Source organism: Rhinolophus sinicus, chromosome 3 (genome assembly GCF_057876585.1).
Source record: "Rhinolophus sinicus isolate RSI-liver-muscle chromosome 3, RSI-T2T, whole genome shotgun sequence".
NCBI lineage: Eukaryota > Metazoa > Chordata > Mammalia > Chiroptera > Rhinolophidae > Rhinolophus > Rhinolophus sinicus.
In genome coordinates, this window is record NC_142503.1 from 79,103,065 (window position 1) to 79,128,251 (window position 25,187).

At 41.7% G+C, this 25,187-nt stretch overlaps 1 protein-coding gene and 1 long non-coding RNA gene across 5 annotated transcripts in view; one reads left to right on the forward strand and one right to left on the reverse strand.

Moving 5' to 3' along the window:
* Positions 1-25,187, forward strand: part of LOC148758511 (uncharacterized) — a 209,843-nt gene that overhangs the window by 137,568 nt on the left and 47,088 nt on the right. The gene's annotated exons all lie outside the window — the stretch shown is intronic.
* Positions 1-25,187, reverse strand: part of SEMA6A (semaphorin 6A) — a 121,799-nt gene that overhangs the window by 26,151 nt on the left and 70,461 nt on the right. For 2 of the 4 annotated variants that reach the window (XM_019746523.3, XM_019746525.3), the window contains 14 exons: positions 24,875-24,937; positions 24,055-24,156; positions 18,450-18,540; positions 15,530-15,649; positions 14,732-14,820; positions 13,679-13,896; positions 10,011-10,142; positions 7,694-7,849; positions 6,087-6,263; positions 5,565-5,705; positions 5,397-5,477; positions 2,700-2,758; positions 399-419; positions 212-262 (listed from right to left, as the gene is read on the reverse strand). In XM_019746523.3, the coding sequence (XP_019602082.1) occupies positions 212-262; positions 399-419; positions 2,700-2,758; positions 5,397-5,477; positions 5,565-5,705; positions 6,087-6,263; positions 7,694-7,849; positions 10,011-10,142; positions 13,679-13,896; positions 14,732-14,820; positions 15,530-15,649; positions 18,450-18,540; positions 24,055-24,156; positions 24,875-24,937 (1,501 nt within the window). The remainder of the gene's footprint in view (positions 1-211; positions 263-398; positions 420-2,699; positions 2,759-5,396; positions 5,478-5,564; positions 5,706-6,086; positions 6,264-7,693; positions 7,850-10,010; positions 10,143-13,678; positions 13,897-14,731; positions 14,821-15,529; positions 15,650-18,449; positions 18,541-24,054; positions 24,157-24,874; positions 24,938-25,187) is intronic. The other 2 variants (XM_019746527.3, XM_019746526.3) reach the window with 1 other exon arrangement.

Below are 25,187 nucleotides of genomic sequence, written 5' to 3' on the forward strand. Positions count from 1 at the left end.
GTTATATGGATTAAAATGTAGGACTCAGTCTCACATCAGTTGTCTCATATAGGCAGAGTGATTTTTGAAGCATAATGAAATCTATAAGTAATTTTAGTGAATTGGGGCCCTGAAGTAACAAAGAATCTGGTTCATGATGTTTAGGAATGAAAACTATAAACTATCACAGGATGAATGGCTTGAAGAATGAAAAAGAAATCCATAAACTGACCATATACTGTGTCGTAAGACATTTCATGATCTGGTAGAGGAGTTGAAATGTCTATAAAAAAAATAATGAAGATAAGAAATAATTAACAAAGAAACCTAAGGTTTGAAAGTCCTGAGGAGGATTAGTGAAATAGGATTTCCCAAATAGATTTCCATCAATATTAAATTATGAGTAATATCTTCCTTACCATTCAGTGCCACAAAGGAATCTGAAAGACAAAAGGGTGCAGGAGGTTACTTAACGTTTGACTCTGCTTAGTGTGAGTTCCATAGTACATGGGAATAAACTCATACTGAACTCTGGTAACACACGATCCCCAACACTAAGCAAGTGCTTTCTCCATTTCTGCTGGTGACATAAGATGCTTTGTATTTGGTCCAATGTCACACCCTCATGATTCTTCCCCAAGTGATTTTTCCTCAAAGTCACTGCTTTTGTTGCCAAGAGGCAGAAAAAAGGCAAGTTAGTAGAAAAAATGGTAACTGTGATTTTATGTGATTCTGAGAAATTAAGCCCTACTCTATACCGAGGGACATATAGGTGGATAAAATAAGTGACATCTGGGCCACACTTACAAAGCACTTTTTCTTTACATTCTCTCTCATTTCATCCTCACAACCATGTCGTGAGGAACTGTGCAGTATCACAGTGTTCTGAACTCAGCAGGGGTTTTAGTTAGGTAATTCAAAACAAAAATAATAACAGTCACACACACGTAATAGGCAATGTACATATGTGTGTGTGTAGTGTGACTGGGTCATTACCCCTTAAAATCCTGTTAAACAGTCATTGTGCACCAATTAGCTGACTCCTCTGAATACCTGTGTGTGAACAGGTACGTCTCACAGAAGTAGGTCATGCTCCAGCAGGAGCCCAGGGAGAGAGCAGCCACAAGGAAAGGCAGCAGCAGCTCAGCCTCCCCTCCTGCTCTGAGCAGTGCCTCAGCAGGAATGGGATTCAAGGGTAGGGACACACGCACACACAGAGGCTTGACTGCTGAGATTAAATAGTAGACCACTGGCTTGGGACCCGAGGGTCTCCCTGTGCCAGACAGAGGTTTCCTGAGGTTCCTAGGACATGGCTGTGCTGTGAGCCTTCTATTGTAGCGGACACTTTATAGAAATAGTAACAACCATTGTCCCATTTTCCATGTATTTACCTATTAAATCCAAATCAACACCCCTGTTTTTCTACAGATGCCAATACTACCAGATCATAAAAATATAAAATCAGCTAAGTAAGTTCACTCACATAGACACACGTACAAAACAAAACCTGTTTCCCTGAAAATGGAGCCTTAAGGCAATGTGGTTGAGATCCATGGACCAAACATCAAATTGTTTCACTGTACGAAAGTAACAGGTCTTTTGGCAATGACACTGTCTCCTAAGCTGAACTCTTAACTCGTTAGATTTTGTGTGTGAAGATATAATAAGCTGTTGCCAATATAAAATATTTGCAAACAAAAAAATATATATGTCAAAGAAATGGGAGCTAAGACTGCCTGTGTCCCTCTTTATTTGATTATATCTGATCTCTATAAGAGGCAGAAAGTAGAATGACACTGTAGAGTCTGAAATTTCAGAACTCATGGTTCAAAGATTTAGAGTTACATCAATGATTTTCATCACAGAATCAAATATCAGAAATGATACAGTTTCATTCCCTTAGGAGCTATTTTTTAGGTGCCATTTTGAAAGCAAACGTCTTGAAATTCATCATCTATAACATTTAAAATGCTGCAAACTAAACATTTTCTAAGAGTATGGTATTATTCTCTAAGTTAGTGTTAATAAAGCATTTTCAGAATATTAATCGCATCACAGGACAACTGGGCAGAAATTTGACCAGGATCCTTTACATGAAGTGCTAACTAAAATGTTACCATTTAACAAATTTTGAAATGAACTGAGATGAGCGTAATTTCTATAAAAAGGTTATTTTGAGTCACCTTGCACTTAGTCGGTTATTTCTGAAATTTTTGTTTATGGCAAATGGTAACAGACATAAATCTAATTTTAAAAAAAATAATTACTTTTGTTAGTTGATATGTTCAAGAATAATAAAACAGTCAAAACAATCCCACTCAATCAAAAAGCTAGAGTACAATGTTCAGCCGTTTTATAATTTGGCTAAAAATTACAGTGCACTAACATTTTAAAAAACAACAGAACTGTTTTTTCTGTTGTTTTTTTAAATGGAAATACTAATATAACTTACTGCTCTGCTGTAAGTCATACCTTCTAGAGTGGATTTGTTCCACAGCATTATAATAATAAAATAGGTGCCAGCATTTATAGCAACAGCATTGACAACATTGGCTTTAAAACACACTGTTTTCTTTATTTGATATTTAGAAGATGGTTTCTGTTATTTATGCATGTCTTGGTGCCAGCTGCACTCAGCTTCACATGCGAGGTAATGTTTCTAGGCCATTTGATAAAAGCATCTTTACGCAGAGGTAAACAGGATGAAAAGCTTTACTTACTGTGACAGTCTCCGAGGCCATCTGTATTGCCATGCTCTATGTCCTGTTCAAAAGTCAGGCTTTGCAAAAAGGAGGTGGGGGAAAAACAGAAACAAATTCAATAATATGAGTCATTATTCTGGAATGAGTCTTAAGTGTCACTAAAGCATCTAGCACAGTATGATAAATTGAGTGGCAGGTGCAAAAAAATAAGTAGATAACAGCTTGAAAACTTACCTCTGAAGTTTACAGAAATGAGTCTTATGTGAATCTCCCAAGAGAAGCCATGCTTTAAGCAGTTAATTCAGATATTATTCAGAAGTTAAATAGTTTGTAGATTATTTATATCCTTCTTTTCCTGAGTATTTCTTAAACATTTAAAACATTTAAATGTCAAAATACACTGTTACATAAGCAATATAGAAGTCTATAAATTAAAAAATAAGTCTTTTCCTCTCTACTTTCTCTTTCATCCTGCTTCCTTCCTAGACCTTTACCTATTTATTTCTTTACTAGCGATAACTTAAATAGCAAAGTGCTAAAAGGTACAGATGGGCAGAGGATACGTGGGGCCCATGAAGACAGGCCTTGGTGGTGCATTTTGCTGAGACACTCGGGCATTTTGTTCATCGGGCCCAGTCCTCATACAGTGAACTTCTTTTATCTTTAGAATTAGCCAGCAGGACTCAGTTTAGTTGATCCCAATTTTGTTGGCAATTTTGTTGGACGTTGCGTCCAAAGCATCCTAGTCAGGAGCCAGTCGAACAAATGCCTTCTTCTCCCCATCAGGCCTGCTCAGGGGTGTTGACCTTGGCTAGGTCAAGGTCATGGAGCTTCTTCCCAGCCTGTTTGATCTGGTGCTTGTTGGCCTTGACATCCACGATGACCACAAGTGTATGTTGTCTTCTGTCTTGTCTTGGCTGACGCGGTCCTTAGGGGAACTTGCTGACGGCACTGATCAAGTGTGTGCCTGCTGGGGGCGTCTTCCGACGGTATGTGGGCTGCCTTCGGAGCCAGTGTCTTGGGCCTTCGTTGGGTGGGTGAGTGTGGGTCTTCTCTTTGTGGCTGTGGACGCCTTTCAGCACTGCTCACTTTGCCTTCAAAGCTTTGGCTTTGGCTTTGGGAGGGGCAGGGGCTTCCTTCCTCACTTGCGGTGTCAGCTATTTTCATTTTTAAAATAAGCAGACTGGAATCATTCAAAGGAGTATTGTCTTTTTGGGGGGCAACTTTGCCCTTCTTGCCACAACATAGTTGAAACTCCTATTATGCAGCTGCCTTCTGAGTTTGTGAACCACGTAAGAAAACTATTTTCTAAGTCACACCTTGAACTAGTGATCTGCCAGGTATATTTTCCAATGTGTTTTGCTGTTAAACAATCATATCCTCAAAGGATAAAGATTTCTAGTGGTAACGAGAGTCTGTATGCACCAAGACCTGAAGGCCGCTTTCCAGGGAAAGTTTTACATGTTTTGAGCTATATGTATGTAGATCCTTACGGGACAAATTTTGGACTTCTCATTGTTGACTTAATGATTTTTAAAAAATCAGTCTTATGGCCTTTGGTTATACTTTGAACATAGAAAGGAGATCGTTCATTTCTTAGCTTCCCTCACTGTGCTATGTGATCCTTTCTTCTCTTCACTTTAAGGGTTCCCATGAAAAGATATAAAGCTCTAACATCATAGTATGTCAATATTGCTACTTACAAAGCTGATCTAATAATACACAGTGAGTCAACCTTTCGCAGTAGTAAAATTTCCAGGTCAGACTTACAGTTACCATTAGCTCTGTCTATGGGAATACTTTCCCTCAAATTATGCAGGTTGGTGGTCATCAGCTATGCCCTTCTATCTATCTGTCTATTCTAAAGTGGAAGAGGAGCTTCAGAGCTATGCGAGGATGATTCAGTTCCCCCTTTGGATCTGAGGAAGTTGAAGGAATTGGCTAAGAAAGAACTGTGCTGCCATGTGGCACCTTCCGTGAGTTGCCATAACCTGTCAAGGATGTTCATTGAATAGTTTTCCAAATATTATTTTGGATTTCACATCCACAGGAGTAAAAACATAAAAGAAAGCTTTTAACTAATGGCCTTCTGAGCTTGTAAAGACAGGGTGACAGTTTTAAGCACCAAAATCACAGGCACAGTAGACTGCCCTGCTCTAGCTGATCTGCTGGGAAAATGCCAAGAATTGACTACCTAACGAGAAATAGGGTCAACTGTTCTTCAGTGCAGGAGAAAGGTTTATTGGATGTATACAACATACTTGCGGTACAAACGCATCGCTTAGCAAATGCTCTGCGATTTTTTCTCAGCCTTGTATGGTCAATTAGAGGAGCCAGTTTTGCTATGGCTGGACAAACCACATCACTAATCTAATCGGTACCCAACTGCTCCTTTTCTCTGCTGTTTTCGAACTATGATGATTAAGGCATGCACCTCCTTGCCCCTCTCTCCAGGGAACACTCGGAAGCCCACTGTATTTCGTTGTGTTTTTAATCAGCCTGAGGACAGATGATTCATCATTTGGAAATCTGTCATGGGTGATATTGGTGTGTTCTGTGAAATAGCAAAAGGCAGGAGAACGGCTGGCAGTCCCGTTGGTGAGGTTTGCCCGGGAGGCCGAGTGCAGTGGTATGTGTGAGCACAGTTATTCGTACGCCTAGAATATAGAGCATCCAAAGACCACTTTATGCTCTCCCACACCTCGGGCTCCTTACCTGCTGCTGGGGGACACATGGGCACAGGAACCTGCTTCCTTTAGCCATCCGCAGTATGGGTCTCTGGAGGCGATGCAGGTTCTGCAGGAAGAGGATGACCATGAGCTACCCAGGGCTCTTTTCTAAGCACTGTGGACTTTCTAAGGGTCAGTGAGGCAAAGTACATACTTTTTACACTTCCCATGTCGTTCACACCGGCCAAGGGGAACCTTTATCACACAGGTGGAGAATGCAACATACAGAGAGTTGCTTGCTTTGTCCAGTTGCATTCCCATAATCCTCTTGTCTTCTATCCCATCATAGCTGCACCTAATTTTATAAGGCAGGATGATATTATTAATAGCGTCTCTTGGGTCAGTTCTCTCTTTCCTGCCACCACCCTCATATGCCACCTCCCATCCCAAGGTGATCTCTTAATCTGATCTAACTGAAGGTGAAACAGATCCTTAGGCACATACACACACACACACACACACACACACACACACACACAAGCACACAAGCACATATAAACACATACATTAGTGGTAAGGAGAAAATAATGCTTTTATGTATTAAAAGATTTTTACAATAATATTGAAAGACATGTAAAAATGCACAAAACCTAAGTCTGCCATGATTTTCTCGAATGAAAGGGATCATAATAACATAACAAATGATTACTAAGAAAGAACCAAACATCCTATGTACTTTTCAGGGTTGTAAACGCTCATCTCCTCCAGGAAAAGGCTGTCATTTAGGAAACCACTGTTTCCTATCCTGGCCAAGAACTTCAAGATGATTCCCTTCTCTGATCCCAGGAAAACCACAGTGTAATTCTGATACGGCCCAGCAGCAGTGTCCACCGCAATTTTGGTCAGATGGTATCTAAAATGACAAGATCACATTTGTTACCTCTTTTTTGGTCTATCATTAAAGTGTCCCCTTTTCCACTTCAAGCAATTGTGACATAGCTTTCGAGTAATAACCTCAAGAGAAATATATGCATGTAAGTAATGCTCTCAAGCTGTTCTGGTACGTTATTTCCATATGCAGAGCATTAATATGGCTCCAAGGGGAGGAAGAAAGTATGTGTGTGTGGACGCTAAGTTATACATAATAGACAGCCATAACCATGTGAAGTCTCAGCAATTATCCTTTCCGTGAGCAACAAGGAAAGACTGATGTCTCCTATGAAGAGGGGAAGAAATAAGGGAACTCATTTAACATTTCATTTAACATTGAAGAGAAAAGCAGTGGCTACCATTTTTCCATACTCTTCTTCTGAGGAGCAAAGCCTCATCAACAAAATGTCAGATTAGAAAGCTTTCCAATTGTATTAGGCTGGTGTAAAAGTAATTGCGGTTTAAAAGGTTAAAAATTGCAAAAACCAAATTACTTTTGCCCCAATCTAATATGTAGAGGGACTGAGAGTTCTGAAAGATGTGTGAGCAAAACAAGGTCCATTTAAAGCCAAAGGTGAAGGGCATCAGTCTTGTCACAGGTCTAGGGTAAGTCCTGTTGGGCATCCTCTTGCTCTGAAACCCCTCAGCCAGTCAACACTCCTTGGACACCTGTTTGTCCTAAGCACCATGGCAGGAACCAGAAAACATGGACCCTCCTGCAAATTACATTGCTTCCATCTTATGGTCAAGAGCTATTATAATACTTTAATATCTTTCAGTAAAGTCAGTTTAAAAATGGTGGTAAAATTAACATCTTGTTTGATGAGTGCCACAATTGGATGGTCATGGGGAAAGCCTGTTGAATTGTTTGGAAATCATCTCTAAATAATACAAGGAGTATTTAATGCTATCACAGATTTCAAATCAGCAATCCTGTCTCTGCTGCCCACTACTTCAGACAACAAATGCTAACGTATGAATCCGTCATGCTGCTATACGTGTGCAAATGCTCCGTTTGCCCGAGCTCCATTTGACAGCTAACATCCCAGGCTCAGTGCTCGGATGGAATCTACAGCATGTTTTGCAGCCATATCCAGCCAAACAGGTATCCATAGCCATTGACTGAGTCTCTTTCATTTCTCCTTTACTTTTGCACAGAGTGGATTAACGGGCTAATGCAGAAGGAGATATCTTCATCTCCTGTAATTACTGGCGTGTGTCCAATTATCCTGAAAATACCAGAACTCTTCTCACTGGGGATGTGGAGATCGGGGTTTGGTGGCATCCACCCCACTGGCCAGCATTTCACCGCTGAATCAATGCCCGGGATAAGATATTTGTGGCAGGACCCACTGATACGAGCATGACAGAGGAGGGAAGATCCATTTAGGACATGGTGTGCGTGGCACCCACCTGACCATCGTCCTCAGGAACCACGGCCTGTTGATGATAGAAGGCACGGCCTCATCCATGAGCGGGTGGGTTTTGATGAAGCTCAGGGTATCGTCAGGAAACTCATTGGAGGTTGTGTATTTTTCTAAGGAGGATGAGCCAGCACAGCAACCTGGCCTAAAAGAAAAAAAAGGAGGGAGCTGTTTCATGCCTTTTGGCAAATTCTTGGAATGAACTGCTTCTCTAAGCATCTGGCATGAGGGAGAATGTACCGTAGGCTGAAAGGGGGAAGTTGAACAATGCAGAATGCCACCAAATAAAATGTGATTAGATTTCCTCCAGGCCGCCTCCTCATTTCAGAGAGGAACGTCAGCCAGGGCATGTCAGCCTTGGCTGGGGCAGCTTGGCTTCCCCCCAGGGGCACAGGCAAACCCCATAAACAGTGAAGGAGCTTGAAGCAAGTCGGGGAGTGTGTGGCTTGTACGTGTCTCAAGGACCGCTCTACCTGTCCTATAACCCCGCTAGAAGTACTTGAAGCATTTGCTCTACAAAAGGAGAGAATTAAGCTGACTCTTCCACAAATGTAGACAACAAAGGCATTCAAAAAGCTACCAGACAATCTATGCAGCAACAGGGCTCCATGTAACCATATCTCATTACCTGGGGGTCACAGAACATTCGGGTTTTGTTTTTTATTGATATTTTTGTTTTTGATTTGGGCAGGTATGAAAAGCCAAGTACACGAACGATTCTCTCCTGAAAGGTCATTTCTTTATTACTGAACAATGACATGAAAATTCATTTCTACAAGAGATTCTAGGGTTTCAGGAGTCAAGGGCCATCTCAGTCAAGTCATCATGGGGACACCGATGCCAGTCCTGTCCAGGCACCTTGTTTGCATGCTGGTGGGGGAGAGGGAATGGGACTCTGGCAACGATGGCATGGTCTAGCCCCAGGCACACACTGCTATTCCTGGTACTAACCCAGCCAGCCCTGTGGAAGCATACTGGTGTCTGTAAGAGGGAGGAGGCAAGCACGTGGAAAGATGAGGGTAAACACACTGCCATCAGTAGAAAATCACTTCCAGCATGTTTCCTGGTGAGGGCTGACAGCATCTTGTATACCTGGGAGAGCATATTACAGAACTTCTCTCTGAAACCCGATCTCTTAGGCTTAAGCCCCCTTCCTACTTACCCTGAAGGTAGTTAACAATTCCAGGCATTAACTTAGAAAATCTGAGGTTTCCAGGGTGTGCATTTTGCACCTATTCTGCTCTCTGTAAGTAACTATGCACAGGCCAGATAATTCAGATGATGCAGACAGATGAACCATCGAGGTTTCTCCCCTGGGCATAGTGGTTCACATCTAAGTTAGTTCAATTCAATGAATTGGGCTAGGTGTTTTGTGAGGGGGACTGGAGGTTGGAGGAGATAGTTGGAAACCAAAAATATTAAGAAGACATTGGGCTTTCTTCCACAGGTCCACAAATTCAGTGAAGACAGCTGGGCACAGAAGCATTTTCTCTGTAACTTAGATTGCAAATGCTGTAATGTGTGCCACAGAAAGAGGGCAGGCACGGGGTTGGGGTAGAGTTTTCTCCTGCCCCAATTAGAAAGAATGAATTAACTGGTTTAGGGTGAGGATTTGCAGGAGATTACATAGGACCAAGAGGTCTCTGCATTGTCTCTGGACAATAGGTTCCCCATGAAAGCACTTCTGGAGCATATTTCGGGGAGAGGTAAGCTGCACTGCATTTGGACCCCAAACAGACCAGAATCTGGCAGACCAGAGACATCTTAATGGCCCACTGTACCTGCTGGTCTCTTTCTGCCCTGGACCTGGGAGTCCTGCTCCAGCCTGGTCACAAAATGCATGGAACACATTTTATATTTGACATTTTATTAGAGTTTAAAGACATAAGTCTCTGTAAAATTGAAGGGAAGCAGGGAGGAGTGGCGGAAATAATCTATCCAGCTATGTGAACTCGCACAGTACATTTTATACCTGTCTCGACCTCAGTTTTCTCAACTATACACCATCGGGAGTGGCTGGGCCTGATGGTTCCTGTCATCCTAGGGTTACACTGGACACGCCACAGATGTTAGAGGGTAAGTAAGCGAAAGGCTAGAGAGTCAGTGTTTTAAATATAACTACAGGTAACTCTGGATCTTAAGGGAATGAAGGTAAATGACCTCATAGGCCTTGCTGTTGCTCTGGCGTTCGTATCTGTATGGCTAGAATGGAAGGCACTGGTGTGCAGCTCACAAGTACGTTATCAGGGGCGCAAGCTGCACCATTTCTGGAAGTTCCAAATAGTCATATAAATACTTGCACGTACCTGGGCTTAGGCACTCGTTCATCAGGAACTGGTGTCCAAGTAGAATCCGGAGACTTCTGTTCTTTGAATCTCCCAGTAAAAACATTGGCAATGTCGCGCATGTCATAGGCACAAACTGCAGACCCAGGGATGCTGCAACATGACATTGCAACGTGGTGTTACTCACGCCACAGGCACACATGCAGCCTAGCAAACATACGCCAAAGAAACTTGCCTCTTACCAGCAGTTTAAATTTAAAGTTCGTACCCACAACACAATAAATGTAAGGAATCCTAGTGCATAAAGAGAATGTTTCTGTGAATCACATTTGCATCAGTGACCTTAAAGAAAAGGGCTAGTTACGGAACGCTCATAGAAAAGCTCTTCATGTCTCCATTGCTTCTGGAACCACTTTTGTTTATAAAGGAAGAATAGCTGAACTGGTGATTTAGAAGTTTCATTAATTCCCTGATATTAATTATCAGTTAATAACCCAAAGATAAAAATCTTTGGAAAATATCCTACATCTCTAATATTGGTGAAAATACGAAGTAAAAATGCTCCCACTATCCACATGCTGCTTCTTTGGATTTGGTTCCTCAAACTAAGGACCCCAGGAGTGAGAATGTATGTGTGGGGAACTCATTAATGTCTTGCTAGTCACTGTACATTTCAGGTTCTACTGCTGGTTTATTTGCATTAGGCTGAACAATTGAAGTCGAAAGTACTAAAACTTTCCAAATAAAGTGCTCTATTAAGCCCTAAATAATAATAATGACGGTAATCTCTACCTATAATTACATTATTGTGTGGCACTCCTGGAAAGACTTTGGGATTTTTTTTTTTCCATCAGTGGTTAGAGTCATGAATTATTCATTCATCTGGGTACAGTGTTTCAACCCATGTGTGTTTTTGACTATGGTTGTTCCTTGATTTTGATCAAATAAATTGCATGCGCCAGCTGGCCAAGAGTTTTAATCAGCCTTTGAGGTGGTGGCCAGTGCACAGCAGGCGTGGCCAGGGCAAGACGTGGAGCCCGCAGGATGGGGACACCACCCAGGGCCGAGAGAAGGATTTTGCACGTAGTGAAAGGATATGGAAGTCACTTCATAAATGATTAGAACTTGATGTGATGCTATACCTTTAATTTCACAATGATTATTGAAATATTACTAGTAAAGCAAGAAATAGGGAGAGGATTAGAAAGCTTAAAACATGGTGGCAGGATGAATTTTAAAATTTATATGTATATACATTGTGTATAGAATTGAGTACATAAAGACAGTGATACCATTTGTTTTGAAATTTTAAACTTCTAGCATTATTTATTTAATTTCGTAAGACTCTCTTCATATCTCCCTTTCCTAAAAGTAACAGGTGTACGTATTTACTTTAAATGGTAAGAAAATAGGATAAATATTGAAGTATTTTATGAGGTACCTCTAAATAACTATAGACACCCTAGGATTTTATAATCTTACCAAGGTTAGAAGCACATGTGAAATCCTTTCTTCCTTCCCTACTTTACTCCCTCCCTCCTTCCTTTCATCTCTCCTTCCTTCCTTTCTTCCTACCTTCTGTTCATTCAACCTATATTTATGGAATCCCTAATCTCAAGCAGTAAATGCTCCATAAATAACACAGAGTCCTGCTCTCGTTTGACTCACAGTTCAGTGTGGAGGGAAATGACAATGACGATGATGATGATACCTACTCCAGGCCATCGGGCGAGAGCAGTATTTAAAGAGGTATGCACAAGGTCTCATAGGAAATGACTCGAGCTCCGACGTGGAGCATCCTAGGGTGTCGGGGCAAACAGATATTGTTTGGACGGGCAAACTTGGCAGCGAACAGGGCATGAGCAAGCATGGTATGTTCAAGACAGATCTTAGCTCCAGTAAAGCCCCTGGAGCTGGAGGGGGGAGATGGGCCAGAACAGACCATGAGGGTGCTTGGTGCTGTGCCAGGGAACTTGGGCTTTATCCCCAGGGCAAAGTGGAGCGCTTGCAGGGTTTGAAACAATCGGAGAATGACCAAGTTTGTATGAGCGGAGGACGGGGTGGAGAGGGATGAAACCAGAGGGAGTAAGACCATAGATAGAAATGAGTATGTGCATTTTCACCATTTTCTGATTTTACTGAACACATATGCTTCTGAGACTGTATAAACAATGCATTAATTGGATGTTTCCTCGGAGCCTTTTAAGAAAATCCTTTAAATGGAGTATCTGTAATATGCAGAAATCTACTACTGTAGTGTAATCACAAAGGAATTCATCTTTAAAAAATAAAAATAAAAAAAAAACCACCCCAAACTAGAAATGTGCATTGAAATTCCACTAGGCCCTACACCCCATGTGTTAAAACAGTATTCTTTTTCAACAATCCTAGATAGATGGGTTCTGAAGTATGAACAGTCAAAGCCTGAATTGTTATATCTTTTCTACTCTGAAGTCTAAGAATCCCTACAGATGCTTAAAGCTTACTTAAAGCTAACTGAATACTTCTTACTGCATTATGGATTCGTATTTTCATAATATCTTCTTTGGGGAAGTCTTGACTCTTGCCCTCCACATAATTGAGGAACATTATTTCATCCTTTAGCTTGTTTTGTTCCGGACTCTACCCGGTTCTGAGGTGTTTCTTTCTAAATGCTATCCTCTGATCTCATGTATGTGCCTGTCATCTAGGCAATCATCAGGTTCTTACGTCTTTGTGAAAGGTATAATCCAAAACAAAACAGTGTATTTCTAGAGGAAGACAATATAGCACATCCAAAGTTCTACACAGAAATGAGAATATAGTACATGATGATGCCCAGCGTTACGATTGTTTTTATACAATAGTGCCAGGACTCTAACGGTCAGGAGAACTGAGTACCAAAGAACCTAAATGCCTGCTTGCTTTCTAGTCTTTAAACTTCACACATTTCCACTGCTCCAGGGACAATTATTAGTGTATTATTTAATTGCTCAAAGACTTAAACTAAAAATATAAAAATAGGAAAGAACAGCTGACACTAAGTATTTCTAGGTACAGTGTGTGACGCCTCGCTCGAGCCCTCCAGAGTCAGACAGTGGAGCTGTGGTTGGGACCCAGGTTTCTCTGACGAGATAATAACCAGGGTCCCTTAGGTGGGATACAAGATGGACTCATCTCAGTACTAACTTGTACTCTGTAGCATTTTAATAAGTTTCCAGTGTTTTTACTCCAAAAGTAACCAGTCTAGTCGTAGAAATACTAAAAGTCAATCAGAATGTTAGATGACCTAGGAGAGAATGGAGAAACATTCTTGAGTTCAAAGCTGCCTCTTCTGTCTACTGACTACCTGGACCAGGTACTGTAACTGTGTTCAGTTCCCTCAAGTGTAAACACAGGGCAACAGTATTCAGTTTCCAGAGTGACTGGAGGGGTTGAGAAACAGCACACGAATAGTGTTTATACGCCAGGCATATAATTAGAAGATATTGTTATAATTTACCTAATTACTTTCTCTAAAATCCTAATCTAATAATGCTTGTAAGTGACTGTTAATTTGTTGATGAAAACTGAGTGCTAAGTGCTTCTTAGCTACAAAATAGTGAATGGCAATTTTTCCATCCGTTGTGAATCTTGCGTGTTAGAGGGGACACGTGGGAAAAGGAAGCCCAGAAGCACCAATTAGGTCAGCACAGCGAGGGCGTGGTTACCTGTTATAAGGTGTGGAGAAGGTTGCCAGCACAACATCACGACCATTGATACGAATCACGTCTGTAACCGCCTGGAGGATGTTGAAATAAAAATGAGAGTCCCCGGGAACGGAGCAGTTCAGGCGTGCCTTAAGGAAAGATGTCCACTGCTTCTCCAGGACTCTTTGAGACCCTCCCATGTCATTCTTACAAACCTGAGCCACTCTGGGGAAAACTACCTGCAGAGGAAAAACACATGGGGAGGGAAAATGAAATGCACTCAATTTTTCAAGATCTTAAAATTTACCTTTCTTGAAAATAGAAACAGAAAAACAAGGTGCTTAATTTAAGCCCGTGTTTCTAAAATCAGTAGCGGGGGGGAAAAAAAAAAAGGAAAAACAGCATGTTTTAAAAGATAAGGCTGTGGCCTTTAATACAGAGCCATAAATCCTTCAGGGGATCAGCTCCCAGCCACATAAACTCATTTCCATACAGACTGCTTAGCTTTTTATTTCCTCAAACAAAAGCACACTTTGTATGCACCATCCCTGCCATCCTCACTCGCTGCCTCTGGGCCCCGAATCCCATACTCGGAATTCCTCTAACTGTGCAAGCCGCCCTGACATTAATCGGTGCCCTCCAACTCAGTGACCTTGATTAACTCTCTGGTACAAGTAACTGAAATGGACATCCCCTAAGTGATCTTCAGCTTTAGTCAATAAAGATAAAATTCATGACCCTCAGTTTGCTTAAAGATACTGGAAATTTACTCTGTGTGGAGCAACTCAGTTAAAAAGAGAAAAATGTTGAGTATACCTGGAAACCACATCTCAAGATACTTGAAACTCAGTATGAAATCAACTAAAAATCTGTTGATTACATTTTCAAAAGAAATACTTAAGAGGTTCCTGGTAATCCGTTACACAGGGCTTTGAGGCAGCACAATGTTTCACTTCCACCAGTTTTTTGTCAGGATCTCCTCAAAATGATGAGCGTGTCATTAGATTTATGATTCCTATTTCAAGGTAATTCGTAACAACATCGATCCAAAAGTGAAACATGCTCCCCTCTTACCTTTCCCATGGTGTTGTACTCCACGGCTATTTCCCTGAAGAAGAAGTAGATATAGTCTCCATAGTCCACTGCTTGGACAAAGTATGGTTCTGTGGACAAATTGGGAACTTCAGTTGGGGACATGTCACAGAGTTAAAAGAACTTTTATCAGTTGCAACCAAAGATGTTATTAATTAAAAGGGCCATTAGATACTTGGTTAACACTAATCATTTCTGATGACTTCACACATGCTAATGCTGGTGAATTTCAGAAAGCATTTGAGTGTGAGTGTGTGTGTGTGTATATATATTCATATATATGTTTCAGAAGTGGTTACAACCAACAATGAAGACTAAATCAGTATTGCATATCTCTGTAATTTTATTTTCCACAATGGAATGCCCATATTACAGAACAGATTTTGTACACATCTTCCTGTTACCCTGACTCATACAGGGTTATGAATAGCTTTTTTCCTGTCTCCCACCACCTCTAAACCACTGCTCCCTTCTATGAATGAAATGTTCAGTTCTTTTCACGTAGGACTCAAATGAGACTTTGAGGAAGGGAGAGATAAGTATAATGTATTCCATTGTACTGGCATTGGTAGTTTTGTTAATACTCCAGAAACTTATGGGAAGTGAAAAAAGGAGGCTAATAAATCAGCTGAGGGAAAAGATGCAATTTCCACCTTCCTGTCTGTCAGAAGCCATTATTAAAATGAAACTACAGTCTGGTCCCTTGGGACTCTACATCTCCCTCAAGACATGTATCTCCCCCCAACTTCCCCTCTTTTCTTCATTTAATTGTTTGTTCACCTTTCAACCATTTTGAATCGTGCTTGACGGTCCGTAGGGTTGGGCTGTCTCCAAGGCTCCGGTAAATAACTGCGTCAATGGCAAGGAAGTCAGTCACTGTGGCTGAGTATAGTTTTCCATCTTCGAAGAAGAAGAAAAGATGTGGATGGGGTGGGAGCAAGACAGTGAGCATGGGGGAATAATAGAGACATCCCCCAGATTGCTTTCCTACATCAAGCAAATGAGATAGGACATCTGGGAAACATTCAAGAATTGCTGGAAAAATATTTAGCCCACATTCCTAACCATTTTAAATTGGGATCATGAGAGATGCAACATTTTTCATTTTTCAATTGCATAGCAGTTGCTAAGGAGCAGCCGCTCAGGGAACAGGGTAAATGAAAAATGTTGTTGGCTTCAGTTGATTAGATGGTCCTTGATTGAAATCTCAAGGCCAAGGCCCCTTGGACACTGCTATTGCCACCATCCCGCGGTAAACTGGATTAGCTGGGAACCCAGGGAAACTTAGAAGCTGAATGTATCACCAGAAGATTTAAGTTCAAGCAGAAGTAATGGAGTCCTCAGACTGAGCAGGTGAGGGGAGTTGAAGAAGGGAGATTCACAAATAAGTAGGAGCTGACTAAACTGCTCCTTATGTCCTGAGAGGCGCTGCTCCTCTACCTACGTCATGAGAGCCACTAAACCCTGCCAAGCCAGCCAATAAATATTTACTTAAGTATTTTCAAAGTCACAAACTGAAAACATTGTGACTGGATGCCAATGCAAAGAAAAAAGGGGGAGGGGTGACAGTTCAAACTGGCTTTCTTTATGCCTTCATGCTTTTGGGGAGATAGATATGCTTAAGGATGCAGCCAAAGGAAAAGAGACTGAATTAAGACTAAAGATTAATCCCTAAAATTTTTGGTTCTTTTCCTGGATTAGCAAATGTTCTGCACACAAATAATCCAATGGGATATTCTAGAACAGCAAAATCTATATAGATGAAAAGAAGCAATAATTACATTCTAACTAAAAAAATTCCTTGATTCATTTTTAATGGATTACATATCTTCATTAATTGTATGTCAAAGTGGCTTATGTACAGTACAGTATTCTTTAAAGTCTTCCATTTGTAGGAAAGCACCATGGTTTTTTAAAAAGCTTATCCAACCCTACCTAAGCAAAGTTGTTGATGTCTGCCTTTGGTCTTAAAATAACTGAAATTTGCTCAGGTTCAATGTAGAGCTGTCTTAAAGCTGTATTATTAACAGCCACATATAGGTAAGTGTTGACTCTGTGTGTGTGTGTGTGTTTATGTCTCCTGACCACTCTCCAGTGCTCTTTGTTTTACATCCAACACTGGGTATCTCACCAGAACTTTCACTTGTAAAACAAGCATTATTCTGGCATTCTTAATAATGAGAGAGCCATTCTGTTGCAGCAAGGACCTTCTGTTAATAAGGGCTGAGCTTGTGTGAGGTTTCAAACACTCCAACACTTATTCACATATACATGTGGGGGAAGTGGAGGGGTAGTCATTGTGTTGTCTTCTGTGGCTTGCTTTGTGTAGCTCCTGGAAAGTTGGTGCCTTAGTAAATACTCAGCCCACTCTCCCCTTGCTATCTCGTGCTACAACAAGTCCTCTTTTTAGTTTATAGTTAAATTAAAATTATCCATTGCAGCCCACATCCTCCATGGTACCAACTAATGCAGGTTAAAGTATCCAAAAGGTGCGACAGTGGAAGTTACATACTTGAGAACGTCTCTTTCTGTTGGGTTTGCTCCTGCCCAGGCTGACATAGATTTGTAAGAGTTTGTGTTTCTGACAATGCTGCTTTCGAGGAATACTGTGTTCTAACTTGTGGGGTTGGGGGACCCAGGGAACCTTTCCTTCTTAACTTGGCACAAGCTGTTTCTATGTACTGTGACTACAGATGCAGGACCACAAATGGATGACATTGAGCCTGAGGTTCGAGGAGCTAATCTTGTTTCATAATCAAAGCCCCCAAGGCCCTTATCTAGCTACGATGTGCCAGTTTTTAGCTTTTGTAATGGGAATATAGCTAATGCTTTATGACACGCTATAACCATCACGATTATACCAACACTGTTCCATATATCCATGTACACAGCTGGCAATGAATTCCTAAACAAATTCCTAATTAAAACACACACAGACTTATCCACAGAAATCCCAATCTGCAAATGCTGGCTTATTTGCTGCTGCTTTATATATTTTGCAATGGAAGGAAGGGGTGAAGAAGGGGAATACGAGTCACCTTAAGCTAACCAGCTGCTTCCCCTCAGCCACTGCAGTCTCTCCATCAGAGAGAGGCATGAAACCCAATCAGGTCAATGATGTGTGAGAAGGTATCTGCTGGAAACTTGGGGATATGTGGCCTCACTGCTCTGAGAACTTCCAGAAACTTCCTTTTGTCTCTTTCCTTTTCTCTATGTGGACAAGAAGATATGTAGCCCTAATTGGGGCTGGTAGGCACCCTATGACTGTTGAGAGCAGCCAGCCTCTCTCAGAGAAGGAACTGAGAAAGCAGAGAAATGAAAAGGGCCTGTGTCCTGGATGATGTTATTGAGCTGCTGACTCAAACCAACTGCTGCCTTAAATAATCAATCTCCATCAGTGGTTTGAGGTGGGATTTTCCATTATTTGAGCCCAACAGGCCTTAACTGATCTGTCACTTGTCCGGTGCAAAGCTGTTAGCCTTTTCTAAAGGCACAAAAGCATGGGTAAGTGTGGCAAAGACTTCTTTTTAGAAGCAAAAGTCCAATTTCCATACTAATTTCGAAAGGAAAAGGCATCTTAATTATAGTATTCACCAGAGAAAAAAAGTACAGCTGTGACTGCGAATCCTCCAGAGCAGGTTTGCAGTGACAGGTGGGACACGGGAAAGCAAATGCAGTGAGAAGAGATCAGGTCATTTACCTGCAAACAGTGCAATGTTGGCATGTTTGGCATCGTAAGGGCATCTGGCCATTCCACTGAATTCATCCCCCAAAGGTTCCAAAGTATCCATCTAAGTGAAATAATAGGACACAATTAGGAACAGACAGTAGTAATAGCAACTGATATTTATAAACCACTTAATGTGCTAATTCATGTGCATGGTACAAATAATCCTCAAATAGCTCTGAGATAAGTCTATTGGTTTCAAATTAGGAAACAGGTTAAGAGAGATTAAATCACTTGACCAAGGTTCTATAGCTGGAGAGTCTGACATTTAGTCATATTTGCTTGACTCTTAACAATTATAAAAATAGATTCCCATATAATTCTGCAATGCTCTGGAAATAAGTGTCTTCTCCTTGAAAAAAGAATTTCTGAGGCAATCACCAGGAAAACCTACTCTCTCCCTCCTTTACTCCCCTCAAATTATCTATTGAAGTTTAGTGGTTACCAGAGGGTAAGGGGTGGTGGTGGTAGATGAGGGAAAAGGGGATCAAATATATGGTGATGGAAGGAGAACTGACTCTGGGTGGTGGAACACACAGTGGGATTTATAGATGATGTAATACAGAATTGTACACCTGAAATCTATGTAACTTTACTAACAATTGTCACCCCAATAAACTTTAATTTAAAGAAAAATTATCCATTGAGTCATGAACTCTACAGAGAATGACCTCAGTTTTTGGTTTTGTTTTGCGTGAGGAGTCCTGCCTTTTGGGTTAAATCCCAGGAGAAAACAATTCTTTCTTGGGTTACCTGGTAAAATAGTATGGCATCAGCAAAGGCGGAGTACCATGGATGCAAGCAGAACTCAGGTGGCTGTTTGCACCTGCCGCAGAAACATGTCCCAACCTCAGATCATGGAGATGAGAAAGCGGCCCCGAACCTGAGGGGCTCACACAGGTCAAAGGCACTGAGCAGTGGGGCTGCCACTTGACTTCCGTTTCCTAGTGCCACACCCAGGACTTGTTCCTGTGTGCTACAGGTTGTTATTGGCTTGACAGTGAGTTTTGTTTGGCCATCTTTGTATGTTTAAAAAGGGGAGAGGGAGGCAGGGAGGAAGGGAACTTAGCCATATTTTAAAATGGAGATTGCATACAAAGACCTGGATTTCTTGCTTCTTTTGAACAACTAGGAGAGTCAGTACAGGTCCTTCTTACCGAAGAGGCTGAGCAACAAACTATAGCTGAGTAAAGGACACCCCTGCCATTTTCTTCAAACAAACGTGATCTCTAGTGCCAAGTCCCCTTTACCCCTGGAATATATCAGCATCCTACTTGCTTCACTCCTACTTACCTGCCTGGCCCATTGACATTTGCTGTTGTGGCAAAGCCTTGTTACAGCTGTTCACTAAATTCCATTTCTCTTTCCTCCATATCGCACTAAACTACATTTAACATCGTCTCTTGCAGTTAGGAGTGATCGACATGACTGAGCTCTGGCCAATGGAATGTGAGTGTAAAGCTATGCCCCACTCTAAGTCTTGTCTCTAAAAACCTTCCAGGGTCCTCTGCTCCTACTCTCTTTCCACATTCCTCCCCCAGACACAGAGGATCCAGTGAGGAATTCCAGGACCCGAGGAGATGGCAGAGGTGTGAGCATGCTGGAGCTTGGCCTTCTGAGTAGCCTTCTAGAACAGAACCTGTCAGTGACCCACACTCGCCTGCCATGTGAGCAGGGAATGAAGCTCTGTTGGTCGGCCGCTGACAGTCTGGTTTCAGCCTTCTACCTCGTGGTCTTCTTCCTTACACCAGAGGAGTTTCCTAGCATTTAAATCTCAGAACCGTGGAGTCCACAAAATGATCTCCACATCCTTCATGTTTTCAGACCCTTCTGTGATTGTCTTGTTTATAGTTTTAGGGTATTTTATCATCTGGCAGTTGTACGGTTTGACTACATATATAAAAACTGAAGGAAGATAAAGCTAAGATAGCATTGCTGCTGAGGAAGGGTCCATGGAAAGGCCGTTAGCACGAAATTAAGGTGCCTTAAATCAAGGTACTTGGAGTCACTGCCCAGGAGGAAAGAGTGAGGTTCTTACTGAGCAGCCATTAGTGTGGTCCAGTCAGTCATGCCTGTTCCCCTAAGTCTCTGGGAACCATTTCGGGAAGAAGACAGGCCTTTTCTATCTGAAGCCATTTTGAGATGGCTCCCTTCTATTGAAGCTATCCTATTTGTTTAAACTGTACTTGAGAATCACATAAAACAGCTTTGTTAAAAAGATACGTTTTGGGGGAAAAGATGTTCAAATCAGATATCCTTTAAAGCAAATGTACTCTACCCTCCACATTTTTATGATAGTCTTTTTCTGATATTCCAACAATACCTTCCTGTTGAACTGTAACAGACTTAGCGGTCTTTGGTCCCGGCAAGTATTCAAAAGTGACGCTTAGTAAACAATGATGCAACAAAAACTCCCTTATCCCTAGCAGTGCACTCTGTAATCCTGGCAATGGGGAAACAATATCCAGGGGGAGATATATATATATATATATATATATTTTTTTTTTTTTTAAGTGTACCTACTTCTAAAAACATGGCCATAGCTATAATATATTGGTTTGTGAGTTTTGAAAGGTCCAGAGACAAAACATTGCCATGGTGAAATCCTCTTTCCTTGAAATAAGAACTAATCCTTGCATTAGTCATCAAGTCGCAGACTTGACAGCAGCCCCTGGGAAATTAAATCACTATAGGGTACAGATAATTATACTAAGAACCAACCTGACTTTTTTTTTGCAGAAGTTCAAGAGGTTTAGAGAACGGGAGGGAAACGGTATGGAGTGTAGTATTTTCAGATTTATAGTGGGTAGCCTTCACAATTCTTCCCCAGATAATCTTATTTGGGGCTATAATCTTTCTAATACATTCAGCCTACTTTTGTTATAAAAACTATATAAACAAGGGCATGGAGCAAAGGCAGAGACCAAAAATTTGTCACCTTCCTGCTTTAAGATAGTCTAATCAGCTTGATGCTTCCACACTACGGGACCTGGGATTTTCGGTGGAAGACTGGTAATTGTTTTTGCTTTGAACCCTTGGTCTTGATCTATTGATAAAAAAAGCTTAAGAAAGAGGCTGTCTATTCTTCCTGAAGCCAAATGCATTCTGTCACGTCCTGCTGTGCCATGTGTCTAAAAGAACACTTCTGAGCAATGCCAAGTGTTCTTACGACCAGTCACTGCTAGGCATATAGATGGGGATTACACGGGAATAACACTGTCTGTGGTCTCTGAGAAGATCAGGCTCCTGGAACATGTCTCAGCAGGTGAGGCTAGAACAAGCGAGAGGTGAAGGTATCACCAGAGGTGAGGCATCCTGGGGAATGGTACGTGTGTGGGAAGAATGAGCTAGATCATTCGTAGCCTGTGTATCACAGTGCCAACAAAACCTGTAATTTGTCATAAAAGATAGCTTTCCAGCTAGGGAATTCGTTAGCATTTGTTAGAAGCATTAATCTTAATGAGTCCTAAACAATGACAAACCGGAATGGAATATTAAGTGGTAGAATTAAAGTAAAAACTTTAGTAGTATGGTGTTACTGTCTAGAGGAAACGTTTGGACTGTTACCTCTATTAAACTGAATGGATCCTGTCATTATTTAAATCTGATATTTTATGAGTATTTTTGCATTAACTTAGGCTTTTAAAAATACTGCATTAAAATATCACTTATCTTAATTAATGGATTTTTCCGGTGCTTTACATTTTGCACCTGAGGCCAGCGCCTCACTTGCCTCACCCTAAGCCGGGCTCTTGCTGGCGCCCTTTCCAAGCATAAGATGGAAGAGGGCGTGAGGGCAAAATCGCCCCTCCCTGTCATGTCTACACTAAGGCAGAGGGTCTTTTAAAACTGTCGCAGCAAAGGCTGATGAGCCCTGTGGTTCTGATATGTTTTTGCATTCTTCACACCCCAGGGTTTCACCTTATGCTGGTGAAACCCAAATCTTTAGTGCTCCCTGTGTCTGTGTCCTCCCTAAATAAAGGCTCACCCATCCATCTTCCTGTTAGAGATCTCTTTTCACATCCCATAGGCATTGTCATCCACAGCGCTAAGCACACTCGCATGTGCAAAACGGAACCCCATCTTTTCACTGCCCTGCTCAACCCCACTGCTCTTCCTTTATTTCCTGTCTAAACTGGTGGCAGCCCCATCCATCCACTTACCCAAGAGACAGCCCAGCAGTCATTCTAAACTCCTCTCTCCCCTTATCTTGCACTTCTTATCAATTATTAAGTCCGACTGGTTTTTATCACTTAAGTCTTTCTTAAATCTATTCTCTTCCCCTTTGTCCCTGGGGCCACCTACCTCTCCAGCCTCGTGTTTGTTATGACTTGTTACTTCACCATTCAGCACTGTTACTAAATGAAGTTTTTCAAGCTCAGTAGACTGTTTCTTACTCCATGCCATTGTTCATGCTGTGCCCTCTCTTCACCTGGCTAACTTCTGCTTTTTTAAGACAGAGGATAGGCATTATCTCACTCACTCTTTATCCCACAAAAATTAACTGAGCACCTGTTTGGAGGCACTGTGTCAGGCTCTGGACAATCAGATTTGGTCCCTGTACTCACATGGCTTATGGGTTTCTTCTAGGCTGGGAGTGCTTGTATTCCACAGGGAGAGGGGATTGTGTGAAGAGAGGGGTCATCTACCTCTTTCAGAAAGCTTTCCCTGACTCTTCACCTCAGGCTGAGTACTTTGTGTTCTTCCATGATGCCCTGTGTTAACGTCGTCATGGCAGCAAAACCCCATGGACTCGTAGTCTCGTCTCCCTGTCTGGCTTCCCTAAGGATGGACGCCTCCTGTCTGTCTTTACAATTTCAGTGCCTGGCCATGGGAGAAACTCAGTGTGGGTTTGCTGAACGCAAAACTGTGGCACAAAGAAGGGACAAGGAGAGCTAGCGGGTGTGGAGCCAAGACCTTAGAGCATTGCCACCTCTGCTTTTGTAGCCGGGAGCGCCCACTTCTCTGGCAGGACCTCTGTCAGCTGCATCAAAACTAACTAGATTTTTTAACACTCTGAGAGTTATTATTTTCTTTTTTTCCTTGCATGAAGGCCAAGATAAGTAAGGCCATGGTTAAGTAAGCCGGGTGCTAAATGGAATTAAATTCCTGTGCTCTTGAAAAATCTTACCTAGAGGAAAGACTGCAGTTTCCAATGGCCTGATTTTGAGATACCTTTTAAAGTAATCACTCACAATATAAGTGTGTTTTTGTGCTCAGAGAGGAGATGGTGGGGTGTGAGGGAGAAAGAGACAGGGAGAGAAAGGAAATCCACATGGTATATAAAAGCAAACTGTATATGTGGTAAGTATGTCGGTGTTCTGAACAATCAAGAATAGGTTCTCACAGAAACTAACTTTGTAACTATGCTTTCTAAAGACATGTCAATCAATCCTGAACTAACAGGAAGCTTAGAAGCCTGGTCAGGATCACTCATGTGGAGAAATACATTAAGTCCAACGAGTGAGAAGAACCCAGGTGGCATTGAATTTCCCCTCTGAGGTGGCTGCAGGTACGATCACAGGAAATTCTGAAATACCTCCAGGATATGTGGTTCCAACAGACAAATCACACTTACCTTATAGTTTCTGCAGGAAGGGTTGAAGGCATTAGTTCCACAGACAAACAAAGTATCATTGTTTTTCTTTAGAAGAACTTTAATAAAGTTGTGACACTCCTCCTGAAAAATAATTCAAACATTTTTGCATCTAGCACATTCACTACAGAAACCCCTCCTTCACCATATTCTGTGATCTGCCGACAGTCGGCTTCAAGTGAAGGTGGCTGAGGATCTCCTCTGTTAAGTTAGAGCTCCTCCTGATGTTTACCAAAAGACAACACTGACAACAACAGTTGACTTCCCAACAGTAAATAAAAACATGGCTTAGAATGGAAGTGTGTTTATGTCCCCAAAGGAAAGCAAACCTGGAAGTCACACCCTCCCATCATATTAATTTTAATGTCGGATGCTCCGGGGTCCTTTGATATACAAGGCTCCCGGCTGAAGTGTGTGTTTATGTTGTCCTATGACCAAAGGCACAGACCCCTGTCAGGCGGCAGCAGCCTTTTCTCAGCTCTTCTGCAGAGCCCCCGAAGGCTGTGGACGTGAGGTGGCCTATGGGACGGCGCACTCAGGAGTCCGGGCAGTCGGCTCTGTGCCTGTAATCCCTGGTGCCCCGAAGTGGTTCATGAGGCAGCCCTAGCAGCTGTCTTAAGGTTTCATCACATTAAAAGCAAACTGTTTTTGCAAATTAAAGCCTTCAATAAGTTGATGGAAAAAGCAATTACTGGGGAAAAGGGACTAGCATGATCTATTCCACATCACGGTGTATGGCTGGAGATAACAGTCAAAACCTTAACCCAAAGTGGCAGCTGCGAGAGAAATGAAAATTGCCTACCTTATGTTTTCCCTTCATTCTGCATGTGTCTACATCAGCCTGTCTAGATTTCCATGTCAGTTTCTGGAGGGATCAAGAAAGAAATCAATTAGAGCCCAGAGGTTGTTGCATTTGATTTTAGAATTGTAAGCGTACCCTTGGGGAGACTAGGGGCTGAACATATATTTATTGAAAGCTTTCCACACCCTTTCTCCATGATTAATTCACCATAACAACAAAAGATTAGGGGTAGAAACGTTCATTTAATTTTGAACTCCTGTGTATTCATTAAACTATAAGATGATCTTCTCTTTGAGATAAAGATGAAGGAGAC